The 22,186-nt window shown below is 37.1% G+C and overlaps 1 protein-coding gene and 1 long non-coding RNA gene across 20 annotated transcripts in view; both read right to left on the bottom strand.

The window, feature by feature from the left end:
- The window catches only part of LOC106634637 (uncharacterized), a 176,845-nt gene that overhangs the window by 135,297 nt on the left and 19,362 nt on the right, over positions 1 to 22,186 (bottom strand). The window lies entirely within an intron of this gene.
- PYDC2 (pyrin domain containing 2) lies at positions 5,538 to 5,857 on the bottom strand. The gene has a single exon (XM_003804458.6). It carries the CDS (start codon positions 5,829 to 5,831, stop codon positions 5,538 to 5,540), a length of 294 nt encoding a protein of 97 aa, XP_003804506.3. The 5' UTR covers positions 5,832 to 5,857.

The raw sequence follows: 22,186 nt of genomic DNA, 5'->3' as shown, positions 1-22,186 counted from the left end.
AGCAACTTCAGCAAAGTCTCAGGACACAAAATCAATGTACAAAAATCAAAAGTATTCTTATACACCAATAACAGACAAACGGAGAGCCAAATCATGAGTGAACTCCCATTCACAATTGCTTCAAAGAGAATAAAATACTTAGGAATCCAACTTACAAGGGACGTGAAGGACCTCTTGAAGGAGAACTATAAACCACTGCTCAGTGAAATAAAAGACGATACAAACAAATGGAAGAACATTCCATGCTCATGGGTAGGAAGAATCAATATCGTGAAAATGGCCATACTGCCCAAGGTAATTTATAGATTCAATGCCATCCCCATCAAGCTACCAACGACTTTCTTCACAGAATTGGGAAAAACTACTTTAAAGTTCATATGGAACCAAAAAAGAGCCCGCATCGCCAAGTTAATCCTAAGCCAAAAGAACAAAGCTGGAGGCATCACACTACCTGACTTCAAACTATACTACAAGACTACAGGAACCAAAACAGCATGGTACTGGTACCAAAACAGAGATGTAGATCAATGGAACAGAATAGAGCCCTGAGAAATAACGCCACATATCTACAACTATCTGATCTTTGACAAACCTGAGAAAAACAAGCAATGGGGAAAGGATTCCCTATTTAATAAATGGTGCTGGGAAAACTGGCTAGCCATATGTAGAAAGCTGAAACTGGATCCCTTCCTTACACCTTATACAAAAATTAATTCAAGATGGATTAAAGACTTAAACGTTAGACCTAAAACCATAAAAACCCCAGAAGAAAACCTAGGCATTACCATTCAGGACATAGGCATGGGCAAGGACTTCATGTCTAAAACACCAAAAGCAATGGCAACAAAAGCCAAAATTGACAAATGGGATCTAATTAAACTAAAGAGCTTCTGCACAGCAAAGGAAACTACCATCAGAGTGAATAGGCAACCTATAAAATAGGAGAAAATTTTTGCAACCTACTCATCTGACAAAGGGCTAATATCCAGAATCTACAATGAACTCAAACAAATTTACAAGAAAAAAACAAACAACCCCATCAAAAAGTGGGCAAAGGATATGAACAGACACTTCTCAAAAGAAGACATTTATGCAGCCAAAAGACACATGAAAAAATGCTCATCATCACTGGCCATCAGAAAAATGCAAATCAAAACCACAATGAGATACCATCTCACACCAGTTAGAATGGCAGTCATTAAAAAGTCAGGAAACAACAGATGCTGGAGAGGATGTGGAGAAATAGGAGCACTTTTACACTGTTGGTGGGACTGTAAACTAGTTCAACAATTGTGGAAGTCAGTGTGGCGATTCCTCAGGGATCTAGAACTAGAAATACCATTTGACCCAGCCATCCCATTACTGGGTATATACCCAAAGGACTATAAATCATGCTGCTATAAAGACACATGCACACATATGTTTATTGTGGCACTATTCACAATAGCAAAGACTTGGAACCAACCCAAATGTCCAACAATGATAGACTGGATTAAGAAAATGTGGCACATATACACCATGGAATACTATGCAGCCATAAAAAATGATGAGTTCATATCCTTTGTAGGGACATGAATGAAATTGGAAATCATCATTCTCAGTAAACTATCGCAAGGACAAAAAACCAAACACCGCATGTTCTCACTCATAGATGGGAATTGAACAATGAGAATACATGGACACAGCAAGGGGAACATCACACTCGGGACTGTTGTGGGGTGGGGGCGGGGGGAGGGATAGCATTAGGAGATATACCTAATGCAAAATGGTGAGTTAATGGGTGCAGCACACCAGCATGGCACATGTATACATATGTAACTAACCTGCACATACTGCACATGTACCCTAAAACTTAAAGTATAATAATAATTAAAAAAAAAAAGAAAAAAAATTCATGGGGATGGTTTCCAAATGCTGTTCTCATGATAGTGAGTGAGTTCTCACAAGATCTGATGGTTTTATAAGGGATTTCCTCCCCCTTCATGCTGCACTTCTCTCTCCTGCCTCCCTGCAAAGAAGGACATGTTTGCTTCCCCTTCCACCATGATTATAAGCTTCCTGAGGCCTCCCCAGCATGTGGAACTGTGAGTCAACTAAACCTCTTTCCTTTATAAATTACCCATTCTCAGATATGTCCTTATAGCAACATGAGAGCAGATTAATACAACCAGCATATTAAAAATATAACAGATAGGGTTTATTCCCTAATTGCAAAGATGCTTAATTCTCAGTGATTATAATATTATATTAATAAATCTAAGGAGAAATATTATTGGAACTAATTTAAAATCTGTTCATAAAAAATACTAAATAAAAGATGAACTGATGGATAATAATATAAATAATATAAGTAAATGTACAACCGTAATCATGAGACATATATTTCAGCACAAAGCATAATGCTTTAAAGTGACACATTAAGAATTTGCACTAAACTCAGGACAAAGCAAATACTTGCTAGAGTCATTTTTACTTAATATTATACTAACCAACACTAGGAAGAAAAAGGAATTATAAGTAAGTCTAAAAATTGAAAATGAAGACATTGATGAAATTTGTAAATGGGATAATCATATTCTTTGAACATTTAAGCAACTAAAGTCAGAGAATTTAGTAATATAGCAAGGTATCAAATTATAAATCAAAAATCAGGCCGGGCAAGGTGGCTTGCACCTGTAATCTCAGCACTTTGGGAAGCCAAAGCGGGTAGATCACATGAAGTCAGGAGTTCGAGACAAATCTGGCCAATATAGTGAAACCCTATCTCTTCTAAAAATACAAAAATTAGCCAGGCATGGTGGCATATGCCTGTAGTCCCAGCTACTCGGAAGGCTGAGGCAGGAGAATCACTTGAATCTGGGAGGTGAAGGTTGCAGTAAGCTGTGATCACGCTACTGCACTCCAGCCTGGGCAACAGAGTGAGACTTCATCTCAAAAAAAAAAAATCAAAGTAATGCATATATATAGAAAATAAGCTAGAGGATAAAGTGAGGGAAAATACCTTTAAGACAGCAGCAAAATAAAGATAAAAATTTTTTGGAAAAACTTAAGTGTTTACATTTTATATAAGAGAAGTTTTAGAACACTGCTGAATGTCTCAAAAGAAGAACTGAACAAATTAAAAGATGTCCCTTCTTATTGAATAGAAAAAATCAACACTAGAAGGATGTAAATTTCCATCAAGTTTTTAATAATGTAAGGCAATATTAAAAAAATAACTAACATGCCTTTGTTTTTGAATTTTTGTGATGATGGTTTCTTATTTTGTTGTTTGTATATTTTTGTTTGTGCAATGAAACTAGAAAACTAATTTTGAAGTTCATAAATAAAACTAAACCAGCAAGGCTAGGCCGAAAAATCTCTTAAAAAGAAAAGCAATAAAGTAAAGAGCCTCTTTGCTGACAGATATTAAAACATATTACAGATGCTCCTCAACTTACAATAGGGTTATGTCCTGATAAATCCATCAAAAGTCAAAATATCATTAGTATAAAATGTGTTTAATACCTCAATAAGCCCATTGGAAAATAAAAGAAATCATAAGTTGAACCATATTTAAGTCAGGAAACATCTGCATATAGCTTCTATATTTAAAGCATCTTAATATTGGTGCATGAAGAGACAGACCAATGATACACGTAGAAAGTCAAGAAATAATTAGCCAGGTGTGGTTGTGCACGCCTGTAATCCCAACTACTTGGAAGGCTGAGGCAGGAGAATCACTTGAAACTGGGTGGTGGAGTTTGCAGTGAACCAACATCATGCACTGCACTCCAGCCTGGGCAACAGAGCAAGACTCCGTCTAAAAGAAAGAAAGAAGAAAGAGAGAGAGAAAGGAAGAGAGAGAGACAGAGAGAGAGGGAGGGAGAGAGAGAGAGAGGGAGGGAGAGAGAGAGAGAGAGGGAGGGAGGGAGGGAGAGAGAGAGAGAAAAAGAAAGAGAAAGAAAGAAAGAAAGAAAGAAAGAAAGAAAGAAAGAAAGAAAGAAAGAAAGAAAGAAAGAGGGAGGGAGGGAGGGGAGAAAGCCAGATATATTAGGAAGTTTACTATGTACATTTCAAATCTGTAAGGAAAAGATGAGATTGCAATAAAGGTTCTGGTATCCTTGGCTGGCTGCCTGAAAAGAAGAATGCTGGATACATACTTCATACCTTTGTTGGGAAAAAGTGGCTAAATAGATTACAGATTTAAAAGCAAATATTAAAATGTAACCATGAATGAATCAGGAGTAAAGATAGGAGAATTATTTTATTCCCTTGGACTAGGAAAGATCTTTCTATGAGTCTCATCTGGAAGCCATAAAAGTAGTGATAGATTAATGCACATACATAAAATTGTAGTCTTCTGCTGTGGGGAAAATCATAAGCAAAGTCAAAAAGAAAAGAAATTGCAACTCATATCCAGATAGTACTAATCTCTCAGACATAAAAGGAGTTCCTAGAATCAATGAGAAAAAGACAAAACAAAACAAAAATGGAATAAAAAAGGAAAATTGTCAAGAGTATGAATAAATAGTTCATTGAATGGAAATATTAACGGTCTTTAAACATATGAAAAGATGATAAACATTCATTGTCTCTTTTTTGCATTTTTAACATTTATTGAGATATAATTCATATATCACACAACTCAGACATTTAAAGAATACAATTAAATGTTTTTAGCTTATTCACAGATATGTTCCATTATCACCATAGTTGATTTCAGAATATTCTCATCACCTCGAAAAGCAATCTTAAATGTTTTAGCTATTACTCCCTAATCCCCTCTACTCACCAACTCTCCTTCCCAGTCCTAAGCAACCTGTTATCTACTTCTGACTCTATAAATTTGGCCATTCTGAACTTTCCTATGAATGGAATCATATCATATGTGATGTGACCATATAATATTTTGTCTTTTATGACAAGCTTCTTTCATTTAGCATAGTGTTTTCAATGTTCATTCATGTTTAAGCATGTGATCAATACTTCATTTTTGTCGAATAATATTTCATTAGCTGCATATGCCACAATTTGTTTATTCATTTGTCCATTCACAGACATTAGGTTGTTTCCACCTTTTGGCTATTGTATACAATGACACTATAAACATTTGTGTTTATATGTTTTTATTTCTCTTGATCATGTACTTATAAATATAATATTAGATCATATGAGAACTGTTTATCATTTGAGAAATTGCCATCCTGTTTTCCAAAGTGGCTGCACAATTTCACATTTCCATAAGCAGTATATGAGGATTCTAGTTTCTCCACATCTGTGCCAATATTTGTTATTATCTTTCTATTCTAGCCAGCCTAGTGGATATGAAGTGGTATCTCATCATAGTTTTGATTTGCATTTCCCTGAATACTAAAGTTGTCAGGCATCTTTTCTTTTAATGTTCGTGAATTATTTCACCTTTATTTATCTCAAAATACTGGTGATATAGATATTTCATATATAACAAGGTTAAGCAACATGTGCTTGTAAAATGGAGGCAGAACCAAGGCTAAAGCAACATCTAGCTCAGCCATCAACTCACTATCCCTGAGGGGTTAAGGTGGGGGCATCACACAGTGTTCATCAGCTCTCCCAGACAGATGCGTTTGATTCATCTTTTCAAAGACCTGGATGGCTGCCATCCCTGCCCAGTAGCTGCAGGAGTGGCTGGTGAAGATTTCTACCAGTTGCTTCCCATTAGCCTTGTCTACCTCTGTCTGGGGGACGGTCTGTAGCTCCTTTCCCAGGGAGATTGTTCTGATCAGAGACTTGAACTTGCTCAACTCATCCTGGCTGAGCTGCTCCAGAAGAGCCTGCAGGTTGAAGTCCAGCTCTGCAGAAGATGCCATCTTGTCCTATGTGGGAGCTCTCCCAATGCCTGGCCCTATGCTCTGGTTCTCACATTTTTTCATATACTAATAAGTATATATTTTTATATCTTTTTAGAAGAAATATCAATTCAGATTTTTGCTCATTATAAAATTGTGTTATTGTCTTTTTATTGCTGAGTTGTAAGAGTTCTTTATATAGTCTAGGGACAGGTCCTTCATTAGATACGCGATACGCAAATTTTTGCTCCCATTCTGTGAGTTGTCTTATCAGTTTAATGATGGTGTCCTTTAAGGTACAAATGTTTTTCATTTTGATGAAATCAAATTTATCTATTTTTTTCTTATTGTTTATGCTTTTGATGTCATGTCTAAGAATCTTTTGCCAAGTCTCAGGTCATAAAGATGTACCCCTATCATTTACTATAAGAATATTACAGCTTTAACTCTTGCATTTGGGTATTTGATATATTTTGAGTTAATTTTTGTATGTGGCATGAAATAGAGGTCCAACTTTATTCTTCTGCATGTAGAAATCTACTTGCCTAAGCATCATTTGTTGAAAAGTCTATTCTTTCCCCATTGTATGGTCTTGAAACCCTTGTTGAAAGTCAGTTGACCACAGATGTACGGGCTTATTTTTGGACTCTCAGTTCTGTTTTATTGAGCAATGTGCCTATCCTTATGCCAGTACCACATTATCCTAATTACCATTAAGATGCTAAGTCATGAAATGAGGAAATACTAAATAAATTACTAAGTCATGAAATAAGGAAAGGTGAATTGTCTTTGTTTGCTCTTATTTTTCAAGATCATCTTGGCTGTACTGGGTCTATGCGATACTACTTGAATTTTCTAACTAGTTTGCCCATTTCTACATAAAGTAAGCTGAGGTTCTGACAGGGATTGTATTGAATCTGTAGATCAGTTTGGGGAGTAGTGCCATCTTAACAATGTAAATTAAGCCTTCCAATCTATAAACACGAGATGCTTTCCACTTATTTAGCTCTTTAATTTCTCTCAATAATGTCTTGTAATTTTCAGAGCATAAGTTTTACTTCTTTGTTAAAATTTATTTCTAGGTATTTTATTCTTTTTGATATGATTCTAAAAGGAATTGTTTTAATTTCAGTTTTGGATTGTTCATTACAAGTGTGTAGAAGAAAAACTGATTTTTATGTATGATCTTGTATCCTGAAACCTGGATGAACTCATTTAATAGTTTTAACAGGTTTCGAGTGAATTTTTTAGGATTTCCTATATACAAGATTATGTTATCTGCTAATACAGACACTTTCACTTCCATTCCAATCCAGTTGCCTTTCTTATCTTGTCTAGTTGCTAGGGCTAGCACCACTAATGTAATGTTGTATGGTCATGCTAAGAGCAGATAGCATTGAGATGGTCCTGATTTTAGGACAAAAATCATTTTTCCATTAAATATAATTTTGGCTATGAGTTTTCATAGATAACTTTTATCAGATTGAGGAAGCTCCCTTCTATTTTCCAGTTGGGAGTATTTTTATCATGAAAGGAAGTTGGGTTTTGTCCAGTGCTTTTTCTGTGTTTATTGAGATAATCATGTAATTTTTGTTTTTATCCTACTGATATGATGAATTATATTAATTGATTTTCATATGTTCAAACCAACCTTGCCGTCCTGGGATAAATCCCACTTGGTCATTGTGTACAATTCTTTTTATAGGTCACTGTATTCAATTTGCTTGTATTTTTTGGAGTGCATGTTTCAGATTGAGTATAAATTTATATGAACCCTAGAGAAGGCAGTCCTGAAAAATATAAACGACAAGAGCATTTGCTCTTTGACCTGGCTTTTCCACCTCTAGTATTTGTCTTACAGGTGTGTCTGCTTGCATAGCATTATTTGTAAGAACAAAATACTCACTTAATGTCCTCAATAGATTCTTGGAAACTGCAACTTTGAATGAAATGATGTATAACAAAAACAATTTTATCATAGGCTAACTCATACAAGCAAGAGTTAAATTCCTATGGCATGCTGGTCACAAAAACATCACCGAAGTTCTAAATAAAAACCAAAACACTTCTAATATTAAACATAGAAATAAATGTGAGCCCTACATGCATTTTAAACAGATTAATAAAAATGAGTAAGATGATTTTTTATCCACTTATTCCAATTCAGGGTTGTGAGTGGCCTGAGGTTATGCGGCAGCTCAGGGTGCCAGGTGGAAACCAATCTTGAACAGGATGCCATCCTATCACAGGGTACACTCACGCAGACTGCGAGCATTTAGACACACCAATTAACCTAACATCTTTGGGATGTGGGAGGAAAGTAGAGTACAGAGAAAATCCATGCAGACATGGGTAGAACATGCTAACATGCAAACTCCATATAGACAGTGGCCCCTGTTTGGAATTTTTTTTCCTCATCAATGTTATACAAAATGATGTTGAAAAAAAATGTTATTTGAGGATATGTTGTATCTGTTGTATTTAGCAAGAGGCTAAATACAGGATGAGGAGTGGCTTACATAGTGATACATAAAAAGGTCCATTATATATTCAGTTTAAAAAAAGGCACATGCTGGCTGGGTGCGGTGACTCACACCTATAATCCCAGCACTTTGGGAGGCCGAGGCAGGCAGATCACCTGAGGTTGGGAGTTCGAGACCAGCCTGACCAACGTGGAGAAGCCCCATCTCTACTAAAAATACAAAATTAGCTGGGCGTGGTGGTGCATGCCTGTAATCCCAGCTAATTGGGAGGCTGAGGCAGGAGTATCGCTTGAACCCAGGAGATGGAGGTTGCGGTGAGCCAAGATCGCACCATTGCACTCCAGCCTGGGCAACAAGAGCAAAACTCCATCTCAAGAAAAAAACAAAACAAAACAAGGCACATGTAAGTCCTGTGAGAGAACTGGGAGGTGGGATATAAATTATATTTGTTTGAATTTTCATAAGGAAACTCTGGAAAGATATTTTAAAAATCAGTAAAAGTAGAAATTAGTACAGAACATGGTAGACACAGATGGGAATGGAAGGGAGGTGTTCACAGTGCTCGTTTGATAGTTATACATTTTGAACCACATGTATTAATGCAAGTAAATGTATTACTTGCATTAAATAATTCATATTTCAAAAAGAATCAAAACATAGAATTTTTACTAAGATAAAGTCATTGGGCAGGAAGCAGCTCTTGGTATCATCAAGTTCAAACCTTTTTTGGTGGGCGACCAAGTCTCACTCTGTTGCCCAGGCTAGAGCGCAGTGGCACGATCTCAGCTCACTGCAAACTTCGCCTCCCAGATTCAAGCGATTCTCCTGCCTCGGCCTCCCAAGTAGCTGGGATTACAGGCACCTGCCACCACACCTGGATAATTTTTTGTATTTTTAGTAGAGATGGGGTTTAACCATGTTGATCAGGCTGGTCTCAAACTCCTGACCTCAGGTGGTCCACCCATCTCAGCCTCCCAAAGTCCTGGGATTACAGGCATGAGCCACCACGCCTGGCCAAGTTCAAATCTTTGAAATGAATCTTTGAATTGAGAAACAAAGGTCAAGCTAGGAAAGAGGATTTACCTCAGGATACATGGCAAGTTCTTGGCAGAATTGGGATAAAGATTCACATGTTCCAATTCAAAATCACATCTCTTCCCACTTCTGCATATCTGCTTTTCACGTTAGGAAATCCTGTATTTGGCTTTTACTGTGTATTATGGGAAGGGAGCATCATGCTTAAAACTAATATACTCAGAGTCCTTTCTTCCCAGTGGTACCCTGGTTCACCTGGAATATGTGTCCTACTTGGTAGCAGCCTCCACATTATTCTAATGAAGACACGGCAGTTCTACATGCCAGAAACCCTTTATTAAAAATTCACGAAAGTAGACCACAAATGTTCACATTCTGCAATGTTTTCTTCTTGCAACCACTTTAATGTTTTTCTCTCTTCTATGAGTATTTCTTTAGAAATACTCTCTGTGCATCTGTCCACCGTGATGGTATCACGAGCACTATAATCTGATTTATATTGTCAGTCACTCTGCAAAAATAGCCTACTGCTCCAGAGATAATGGGGATGGTGTCGAAGTTACTGATTACTAAATCAGAGATAACTATAGAGAACAAGACTTCATTCAGGCAAGTTAAAGCACTTTCTACATATGTTCCTTAATATATTGGCCATAGATCCTTCCCAAAATGTATTAAATGGGCATAATTTTTTATGCCTAGTCTCTCTTTGTGAATCTCCCCTCCCACCCATTCTCCCTCACCAAGTTTCAAAAATTACTTGCTGACTCCACCAGCTATTGTATTGGGCATGTGATTCAGATGTGACCAAAGAGAATATTCTACCCCCCTAATCAAAGTGTTTGGATCAGAGATAGGCACACAACTCAGGCTGGGACAATGAAAATGCATGGAACTTTGCTGGCACTATCAGGAAAAGCCTCACTTTCTGTGGGGTTTACTAAACTGAATGAGTACAAGTCTAGAGCTTCCAGTAGTCAACTCTGCTCCCACACCCAAAAAGACCAAATGAAAATCAACGGAAATCAAAGTCCAGGAGAAAGGCTGTCAAAGACCGTGGTTAAGCCCCTGAATCTAGTTATACCTAAAATTTCATCCTTGGTCCCCAGTTCTAAGAGAAAAAAACTAGTGTTCTCTTTGGTGGCTATTTAGGTTAGATTTGAGTTATTATTAATTATGAGATGTTGGTATATTTTCTCAGCTATAATGCTCTCCCAATTATATAGTGTATTTTTTATTCTATCCAATATAATATTCATGAAAATTGAAAGTTATTTATTTATTTATTTATTTTGAGATGGAGTCTCACTCTGTCGCCCAGGCTGGAGTGCAGTGGCGTGATCTCGGCTCACTGCAAGCTCCGCCTATCAGGTTCACGCCATTCTCCTGCCTCAGCCTCCCGAGTAGCTGGGACTACAGGCACCCGCCACCACGCCTGGCTAATGTTTTGTATTTTTAGTAGAGACGGGGTTTCACCATGTTAGCTAGGATCGTCTCCATCTCCTGACCTCGTGATCCGCCTGCCTCAGCCTGAAAGTTTATATTAAGTAAGCAGATATTTAGCATGGTATATTCCCTACTTTAATCCTAAATTCTCTGAAGCACTTAGAAGTTTTTCAATAGATGAATAGTATTCTACAGGAAAAAAAAAAGTGAGCACTGGAAATAACAATGCTTATAATCCTTCCTACAAGTTATAAAGCACTGTCATAATGCTACCTTCACCCTCTTACCCCATAACAAGCTTTTCAGGGGGACAGTGTGTTATAATTGCATTTTGAAAATGAACAAAGCAAAGTTTCAAAAGCCATAATTTATCCAAAATCACAGAGCTAAGGAAAGAAGGAATTGAATACAATCATCTCACATTTTTGTGTGTGTTTCCATTATGCCACAGGGACTTAGATAAGGACAAACAAAATGTGACTGTTAAACTGAAGCATTCAATCTAAATTCTAACTTTCATTTTCACTTGGGGCTATGAAATCATATGGCTTTCCCCTTTTACCTTAATCTTTCTGTTCCCCTTTCCCTCTACCAGTCCTGTCCAGGAAAATCTGTGCTCACATTATACAGAGATACTGATTTTGCTCACTAATTTAAAAAACATAGTTTTCAAAAAGTATTATTTGTAAAGAGTACAAGAGAAAACCTTTTTGTTCACAAAAAATAAGTAAACAATCCTTACAGAGTGGCTTCAGGCTGCTTAAGATAATTTAATTTGACTAAAAAAAAACTGTAGTGTTGACACATATGTAAGCCCTGGGAAATTATGCAAGACTATGCTGGATAAAGATGAAGAAAGTTATAAGCAAGAATAAGGCAGAGCCTTATACTGGAGAGGAAAAGGGGGATAGCATAGTGGATAGGGGGACATAGTGTGTTTCTCAGGATTTAGAATTAAAAACTACAGCATTTTTTTTTATTTATAGAAAAAAATCTGCTTTGCTCAAAACATACCTGAGCTGGGAGTCAGGGTTGGAAGATGTGCAACCAAGAGTGAGATTCAGGGACTGTTCACGCAGACCACACTGTTTCTGCCAATGGAGACATGTACTGAAGCTGCACTGCGTCCTGGATGCCAAAATTTCTAACATCTCTGTCCCCCAAAGCCATACTCTTCAGCCATCAGGCTTGCCTGATCAAGCTCCCATGAGGGTGATTGCTTCCTCACATTCTCTCTTGTGAATCAAAGTTTTCTAAGGATGTTTCTGGTTGGGAATATCCAGGTCACATGCCTCTCTCCCTGCTCCAAAATAGGCTGGGAGGACAAATTTCTGGATTCTGCATTGAGAGTAGGGACACAATAAAATTGAGGGAAATCTTCAAACATAGAAAAGATGTTAAAAAGCTTCTGACATTGTCTAAGCTTACGCCTGTTTACCAGATACATTAGAGGAAATACAAAGGAGTATGAAGGTTTTATTAGGAATATTACTTTTTTAAATAGGGAAGAGTCTTCTGCTGGAAGAAGCAGCAGAGAGAGTTGGAGATAATGGCTTTTGAGAAAGACTATTTTAAGAAGACATGAGGCAGAAAAGGCATACTCCAAGCTCCCCATTATTCTAATCCTTCACAGTAGGCTCACACTTCCCTTAGCTCTCTACTTCATGGGTAGCCCAGATTAACTGTTATAATTATGCAGGAAATATGATTTTAGAAGCTTTCAAGTCAGTTTTACAGAAAAAAAGCAATAGTAAAATATTACATTGTCCTACCATGGCCTCAAACATCAAACTCACAGACATCAATCTCTCAACTGAATCCAATTATACTGAAATCATTTCAAATATACAGAATAAAACTTCAAAAATGTAAGATAAACATCTAAAAATGATGAGGCAAGTGATGCCTGTTCAAATTCCACCTCTTGAAGAAATTTCCCCAAAGTGCTGGATAATTAGAACCCTGAGCTTGGCACAAAGCTGGTTCTAAAGGAAATCTTTTATTCTTGCTTTAAACATATGACAAGCATAGCATCCTTCTACCAAAGGAGGATCATGTTCCCTAATTAGAATGTCCACCAGGGAGGTAATGACACCATGCCATAGGACACAATCCCTGGGCAGCACTCACATATTCCAGCCTATGCCTTCACAAGGAAATAACAAACGTCCAGGGGACTGTTCACCCAGCCACCTCCCAGTGTATATTGAACTTTTTCTATTTTCAATTAAGAGAGACAATAGGAAAATAGTCTTTACTCCTGCTTTCTAGATGTCAAATATCATCTATACAATTATTTTATCTTATAAAATTTATTCCATTAAAAATACTACCAGCTATTATTATTTACAGTGGAATACTATGTAGGTTATGATTATGTCTGAAGAGGAACGCATGATACTAAATACCTTTAATATTATATCAGTTCTATTTCTGAATGCATGAAAAAAGACTATGGAAGGATATGTCAAATTTTAACAATGGTGAGATTTAGGTGTTTAGATTTTCTTTCGGTTTTGGTTTTTAATTTAATTTTTACTTTCTGTTCATTTATACCTTTCTCAATGTTTTAAATAAGCTATAAAGCATATATATACAAAGCATTCATAATCAGAAAAATAATAATGAAGACTTATTAGACTGTCAAAGTCACAATTACTGGAGTGCAATGTAACATGTGTGATAACTTATCATATCTTGAATATAAAAAATCCAAAGAAAATTATTTTCTAAATAATAATTATTAAATTAACCACTTGGGATGTTGAACTTTCTAAACTGAACTCCTTCCTTGCTGAAAAAGAAATAGCAGGAAAAATAAGTACTAGTTCACTTCATCTCAATTGCTCAAATCAACATCATGAACATCTGCTATAGATACCTGGGGGCCTAACGTTGTTTACTTCAACACGTAATGACTTTAGACTGCTTTATTTTTTAATAAAGTAGTCTTTTCAGCTCTTTTATATACATATTGTCTGTTCATTTGCATTATTGAGGTTGTGTAGCTTTGATCATCATTCTCTAATGCCGGCAATGCCTTCTCTTGCGTTCGCTCTCTCCTTATTGGTAGAAAAGTGAGTGGAAAGGGCATACATTTTGGCATCACGAAGGCTACATTTGAATTCAGATGTATGCAGGTACTAATGTTCAGCATCTTAACCTCACTTAGAATCTCAGTTTCCTTATCTGTAAAGTGGGTATGAAGATAATAATAGTACCCAATATAGTTGTAAAACAAAATATGGTTGTTAAATTAGTTTGGACATGCGAAAGCAGTTTTCAAATTGTAAAGCAATACACAAATAATTTTAATCTTTGCAATTCTAAAGTTCTTCCTTTTGATCAGCTATGGCTTTAAGAACCAGATAAATATATTAAGCGGTATAATTAAGAGCAAAAATAAAATACAGTAAATGAGCTTTAAATGTTGTCAGGGGTCTGAATGGAACCAAAAATGGGAAGTTTCATCTAGTCAAAGACATGTATTTCTCCACAGCTTTAACATTTCTAAAACTGGAACATGTTGAGATGATGTCACCAAGATGGCAGAGTAAAAGGTAACCCACTCATATGCCTCCACAGCAACAAGAATTCTGTACCTATTTACAGTCAAAACTCTCTCTTCAGGAGCCTCAGGATTCAAGTAGGAATTTGTGAAACCTCATTGAAGCCTAGGACTTATTAGGGTTGTTTTTAAGCATGCAGACCAACACCCAGGTGGCTGATCTACCCCACCAAGCTTGTTTCTGGGTTCACCGCCAAGTCTCTCAAGGAGTTTGGCTAAAGCTCCATTTGTTCTTGAGCCTGGAACCAAAACTATCTGCCAAGAGGTCCAGAAGGAATCTTGCACACTCTCACCTGCCCGCTGACATTGGTCTCAGCAGTGAACCTGACAGTAACCCTGTGGTGCTGCTCCATCCTTCCTTAGCTGACCTTACAGCTCAGAGATGCTCACACAAGGACCCAGAGGGAGACTCACCCATATCCCCCAGCCTGGGAGTCTAAGCCTCACAGATGGGCATGCCAACCTCTATCCCACAGCAGGTCCCAAGGGGACCCAGTCTCAGCTTTGGCCTCTCTCACTGTAGTTGGGGAACTATCCCATCTGTGCTGAGACCTGCTGGGAAAAACTTACCTGTCTGAGCCAGTGAGACCAGGATTTTAAGCCTCCTTCCCACAGCAGATCCCAAGGGGGTCCAGTCTCAGCTCCAGCACCTCTTGCAGAAGTCAAGGAACTATTCTTATCTATTCAAGAACTTGCTGAGTGACACACACCCCTCTGAGTCAAGACTAGGTTCTCCAGCATCTGTCCCACAACAAATTCCAACGGGACTCACTGTAAGCTTCAGTCCCTCTTGTTGCATTCAGAAAACTACGTCATCTATACAGAGATCTGCTGGGAGATGCATGCCCATCTGAGTCAATGTAACATGCATATTACCCTTCATTCCACAGCAGATCCTGAGGGGGCCCTGTCTCATCTCTGGTCCCTCCTGTTGCAGTCAAGGAACTACCCCCACTTGGGCAAGGACCCGCTGAGTGACACTCACCTGTCTAGGTCAATGAGACAGGCCCACCAGCAGATCCTGAAGGAGCCCAGGCTCAACTCTAGACACTTTCACTACAGTCAGGGACTCATCCACTTGTGCATATGCCTGCTATGAAGAACATTCACCTGGGCCACTGGGGACAATCTTCTGAACTCAAACTCCTGGCCAACATTCCCAGACAGCCTTAATAGTCTCCTTAGATCTTCCCCAAGTCTATTCTTGCCAAAAAGCCACATTAATCTTAGACCTTTTTGCAAGACTCACAGCAAGCCTGGGCTTAGACCATCCTCTAGTGCCACAATGACTGTAGTGATCACAGGCTGAAGGAACAAAAAATTAGTCAGCTTAGAATTACTGAAAGGCTTTCTGAAGAACGGCAGGTACAAACAAAACCAGACTGTGAAGACTAAAATAAATACCTAATCCTTCAATGTAAAGACATTGTCAGACATCAGCAAGTGTCAGGAACATTCAAGGAAAATATAACACTACAAAGTGGACAAAATAAGGTGCCAGAGACTGACCCTAAAGTGATGGAGATATGTGATCATTCAAGCAAATAATTCAAAATAGTTGTTTCAGGAACCTCAGCAAACTTCAAGAAAACACAGAATCAATTAAGAAATCTATCAGAGGAATTTAACAGAAATTGAAATAGTAATTTTAAAAATTGAACGAATATTGGTGCTTAAGAGTATAATAAATGAAATGAAAAATGCAATAGATATCAACAGCAGAATGGATCAAATAGAAGAAAGAATCAGCATGCTCCAAGATGGACTATTGAAAATATACAACCAGAAGAGAAAAAAATAATAGTACTCAGGAGGCTGAGGAGGGAAGATAGCTTGAGCCAGGGAGGTCAAGGCTACGTTGAGCTATGATCATGCCACTGCACTGCAGCCTGGGTGACAGAGTGAGACAAACAACAATGACAACAACAACAACAACAAAAACCTGTTAGAAAAATAATTACTCTTTCTGTACTTTATACAAATAATCAGGCCAAGTATAATGAATTGAATTGTTCTTACCATAATTTGTCTTCAGTAAAAATAGAAGATTGGAGAGAGAAAAATTGTTTCAATAACTATGGTATGCCTGTTATTAAATTCTAGTCTCATCAGTTGTTTTTGAGTTTTTTTCTGTAATTTAGACTGGCTCTGCTTATTTTTGTGAATCAACCAGTGATCTCTGATTGCAGCTCAAAAGAAACAAGAGAGATGGGTAATGTGAAAATCTGGATCAATATTCTAATTCTGGGCAGATATTGGAATTGGCTAGCAACTCTGTATTAGCTTGGTTCCAATAATTACCCTGTTCACAGAAAGCCTTCTTATTTAGTTTACTTGGGATAATTTTAATTATTTTGCTTTAATGTTGTGGAATATATTGCTGTTGTAGTCTTGGTGTACAAATGCAGGAAACGCTTACTCGATGTTTTCTGTTTTTTTTTTTTTTGAGATGGAGTCTCACTCTGTCGCTAGGCTGGAGTGCAGTGGCGCGATCTCGGCTCACTGCAACTTCCACCTCCCAGGTTCAAGCAATTATCCTGCCTCAGCCTCCTGAGTAGCTGGGACTACAGGCACGTGCCACCATGCCCAGCTAATTTTTGTATTTTTAGGAGAAACGGGGTTTCACCTTGTTGGCCAGGATGGTCTCAATCTCTTGACCTCGTGATCCACCGGTCTTTGCCTCCTAAATTGCTGGGATTACAGGTGTGAGCCACCGTGCCCGGCCTCAATGTTTTCTTAAACAGTTATTAATCTTCCAGATAACATCTTTTGTCAGAACTCAAGAATTATGAGTGGCCCTCAACATACTGATGCTTTCTGACTGAGCTGCTCTCTACTCTGAATACAAGAAATCCTAGTAGTTAGGCAGGAACACCACCCCTATTCAGCCTAAAGAAGTTACAGAAGAGGGATCTTTGTCTTTCTACAACTTTTAGGATTAAGGGTTCCCTTGTAAAAGGGAGGAGGGAAACATCAGAGGCGTTGGAACCAGAGCAACTTCGTCTTGAATAGAGGCTGCGTAAAATAAAGCTGAGACCTACTGGGCTGCATTCCCAGGAGGTTAAGGCATTCTAAGTCACAGGATGACACAGGATGTCAGCACAAGGTACAGGTCACAAAGACCTTGCTGATAAAACAGGTTATGGTAAAGAAGGTGGCCAAAACCTATCAAAACCAAGATGGTGATGAGAGTGACCTCTGGGCATCCTCATTGCCTGTTATAAGCTAATTTTAATGTATTAGGATGTTAAAAGACACTCCCACCAGCAGCATGACAGTTTACAAATGCCATGGCAACATCAGGAATTTACCCTATATGGTCTAAAAAGGGGAGGAACCCTCAATTCCAGGAATTGCCCACCCCTTTCCTGGAAAACTCATTAATAATCCATCCCTTGTTTAGCATATAATCAAGAAATGACTGTAAAAGTGGCCAGCCAGCAGCCCTCAGGGCTGCTTGGCCTACAGAGTAGTCATTCTTTATACCTTTACCTTATTAATAAACTTACTTTCACTTAAAAAAAAAAGTTTTTGAAAAAAGTGAAAATGGAAACACAACATACTAAAACCTGTGGTATAAAACAAAAGCAGTAGTAACAGGGAAGATTTTAGCAATAAATCCTTATATCAAAAAAATGGAAAAATTTTAAATAAACAACCAATTGGTAAACCTCAAGGAACTATAAAAGCAAAAACAAACCAAACCCAAAATTCATAGAAGAAAAGCAATAATAAAGATCAGAGTAGGGTCGACCACAGTGGCTCATGCCTGTAATCCCAGCACTTTGGGAGGCCAAGGCAGGCAGATCACTTGAAGCCAGGAGTTCAAGACCAGCCTGGCCAACATGGTGAAATCCCGTGTCTACTGAAAAATACAAAAATTAGCTGGGCGTAGTGGCACACGCCTGTAATCCCAGCTACTCAGGAGGCTGAGGTAGGAGAATCGCTTGAACCCGGGAAGCAGCAGTGAGCTGAGAACGTGCCACCGTACTCCAGCTTAGGCAACAAAGTAAGACTCCGTCTCAAAAAAAAAAGAAAGAAAAAAATATCAGAAAAGAAATGAATAAAAGAGGCTAAAAAATATACAAAAGATCAACAAAACAAAGGTTGCTTTTTTGAAAAGATAAACAAAATCGATAAAACTATAGTTAGACCAGCAAAGGAAACAGTTAGAAAACACAAATAAATGAAATCAGAAGTGAAAAAAAAACATTAAAACTGTCACCACAGAAATACAAAGGATCATTACAGACTACTATGAACAACTTTACAGCAACAAATTGGAAACCCTCGAAGAAATGGACAAATTCCTGAATACATACAACCTACCAAGATTGAACCATGAAGAAATAGAAAACCTGGACAGACCAATAATGAGCAACAAGATTAAAGAAGTAATAAAAATGACCCCATCAAAGAAAGGCACAGGACCTGATGGATTCACTGCTGAATCTTAGCAAACATTTGAAGAAGAACTAATACCAATTCTATTCAAACTATCTCCCAAAATTGTAGAAGAGAGAATACTTCCAAACTCATTATACGAGGACACCAAAGGTGTCAAAGGAAACCAGACAAAGACACAACAACAAAAAAGAAAACAACAGACCAATATCCCTGATTAGCATAGATACAAAAATCCTCAACAAAATACTAGCAAATAAAATTTAACAACACATTAAAAATATCATTCACCACAATCAAGTGGGATTTTTCCCAGGAATGTAAGAATGGTTCAACATATGCAAATCAATCAATGTGTTACATTGCATCAACAGAATGAAGGACAAAAAAATGATCATTTCAATAGATGCTGAAAAAGCATTCGATAAAATTCAAACATCACTTTATGATTTAAAAAAATCTCAAGAAATGGAAAAATATTACATGCTAATGGATTAAAATAATTAATATTGTTAAAAATGTCTATACTGCCGAAAGCAATCTACAGATTCAATGCATTCCCTAACAAAATACCAATGATGTTCTTCATAGATATAAAAAAAAATCCTAAAATTCATATGGAACTACAAAAGACACTGAATAGCCAAAGCAATCATAAGCAAAAAGAACAAAGCTGGAGGCATCACACTACCAGATTTCAAACTGTACTACAAAGCTATACTAACCAAAACAATATGGTACTATTTATGGTATTGACGTAAAAACAGACACATAAATCAATGGAACAGAATAGAGAACCCAGAAGTAAATCCACACACTTACAGCCAACTCTTTTTGGCAAAGTTGACAAGAAGGTATATTTGAGAAAAGACAGTCTCTTCCTGCTGGGAAAAATACATCTCCATAGGCAAAATAATGAAACTAGATTCCCAACTTTCACTATATAGAAAAATCAACTCAAAGTGGATTAAAGACTTAAATTTAAGCCCAGAAACTATGAAACTACTAGAAGAAAACCTTGGGGGAAACAACATAGCACATTGGTCTGTGCAAAGATTTTTTGGGTAAGACCTCAAAAGCACAGGTAAGAAAAGCAGAAATAGACAAATGGGATTACATTAAACTAAAAAGCTTCTGCAAAACAAAGAATATGGAATGGAAGAAATTTTTTGCAAACTATCCATCTGATAGGGAATTAATAAGCAAAATACATAAGTAATTTAAACAACTCAATAGCAAAATCATAATAGTCTGATTAAAAATGGGTCATTTCTCAAAAGAAAACATACAAACAGCCAATAAGTATATGAAAAATGTGCAACATCATTCGTCATCCGGTGAATGCATATCAAAGTCACAATGAGATATTATTTTACCCCAGTTAGAATAGCTGTCGTCAAAAAGACAAAAAATAACAAATGCTGGTGAGGATATGGAGAAAGGGAAATGCTTTACACTGTTGGTAGGAACGTAAAGTAATATAGCCATTATGGAAAACAAACCTCAAAAAATAAAAATAGAACTACCACATGATCCTGCAATCCCACTGCTGTGAATATATCCAAAAGAAAGGAAAGAGTATATTGAAGAGGTATCTGCACTTCCATGTTTGTTGCAGCACTATTCATAACAGCGAAGCTATGGGATCAACTTAAGTGTCCATCAACAGATGAGTGGAAAAAGAAAATTTGGTATATATACACAATAAAATACTATTCAGTCATAAAAAAAGAATAAAATCCTGTCGTTTACAATGTGGATGGAGTTCTAGCTCATTACATAAGGGGAAATAAGCCAGGCACAGAAAGACAAATATCATGTTGTCCCACTCATATGCAAGAGCTAAAAATGTGGAATTCTTGGACTGCAATGGTGGTTACCGAGGCCGAGAAGAAAAGAGTAAGATGAAGAGAAGTTGCCTAATATGTACAAAAATACCATTAGGTAAAAAAATAATAATAATCAGTCCTAGTATTTGATAGTACAATAGGAAAATTATAGTTAACAATAATTGATTGTATATTTCAAAATAGCTATGAGAAGAATTGTAATTTTCCCAACACAAAGAGAAAAAGATAAATGTTTGAGGAGATGTATATCAAAATTACCCTGATTTTATCATTACACATTGTAAATTCATATATCAAAATATCACATGTGCCCTTTTAAAAATATGATATATCAATTAAAAAGTACAATAAAATAAAACTGGGATGTGTCTAAAGCTGGTGGTGTCTTATAATTGCTGTGGCCTGGTGGCAGTTGTAATGTCATTGCCTGCCCGAATGCAAATATCAAAAGCATCATCCTCAAAACTTGCAAAATGGGTATCCGCAGCTTGGAATAAAGTTCCAGATTAATGAGTGAAGCATTATTTGAAATAATGCTGTGACATCGATTTTCCTAATGGTACAAAGGGTGATATTGTGAGAAATGGCATGGATATGGATGGCTGTGAGTCCAAACATGAACCAGAAGAGTCAGACTCTGAATGGGGAGGAGCTTCCAGAAAATGTAAACAATTATTTTGTTTGTGTTCATTTTTAAGGTATCCATAAAATGGACATATAATTCTACAAACTGTCAAAAATGACTTATAAAGCTCTGCCAGTATGTATAAAATAAAATGCAAATTTATGTGAAAGCATTATCTTTTTATTGGCAGCATTTTTCTCTCTTAATTGTTTGTATAAACAATAATGATATTTCTGACAATCAGTGGCATCTCAGAAACAATGAAATAGCTAAATGTCTAGTTGGTTTTGTTTGTTTTGTTGTCTTTTTTTAAAATCATGTTATCTTGAATGTTTCAGCATACTCTCCTAACAATAGAGGCATTCCCCTATAAAATTGTGATACCATTTTCACATCTCAAAAGCTGAGCAATACTTCCATAATGTCATCCAACCTCCAGTCCATACTCAAATGCTCCAATTGTCCAAAAATGTCTTTTGTATGTTTAAACCAATATTCAGTCGAGTCTCATGCATGGTACGTGACTGAAATTGTTCTTATTATTAGCACTGGGTATTACCTACTCAGTAGGGACAAATTTATTTTCCCCATCCCCCCGAATCTTTTAAGGCATTTTGTTTCATCTTGTTTATTATCTTATGGAACTCATTTAAGGTAAGGAATATTTAGCAGCCTTATTACAAAAAAACCCTGCTCATTTGGCATCTGTATCTCCTTTTACTGCGTTTTTTTTTAAGTCTTTCTGAGGTAAAATTAAATAAAAGTCCATTTTCAAACAACTTGGGTTTGCAGCAGAACCAGTTGTTCTGAATACACTAACTCAATTCCCCTGTGGGGTAATGTACTTACGTACAGCAGAGGCCCCAGATACCTGAACACGGGTCGCCTTTTGAAAGTTCGGTATGCTGTTCTCTGAGTGTTAGGGGTTTGGTTAATTTTGAGTAACCTCTTTATTTGGATGAAAT

This window comes from Pan paniscus, chromosome 2, assembly GCF_029289425.2.
Source record: "Pan paniscus chromosome 2, NHGRI_mPanPan1-v2.0_pri, whole genome shotgun sequence".
Taxonomy (NCBI): Eukaryota; Metazoa; Chordata; class Mammalia; order Primates; family Hominidae; genus Pan; species Pan paniscus.
Note: the sequence above shows the minus strand (reverse complement) of the source record. Positions and strands in the feature narration are given on the sequence as shown.

Excerpts from the sequence above, each read along its gene's own strand:
- PYDC2 (XM_003804458.6), bottom strand. The coding sequence starts at position 5,831 with ATGGCATCTTCTGCAGAGCTGGACTTCAACCTGCAGGCTCTTCTGGAG.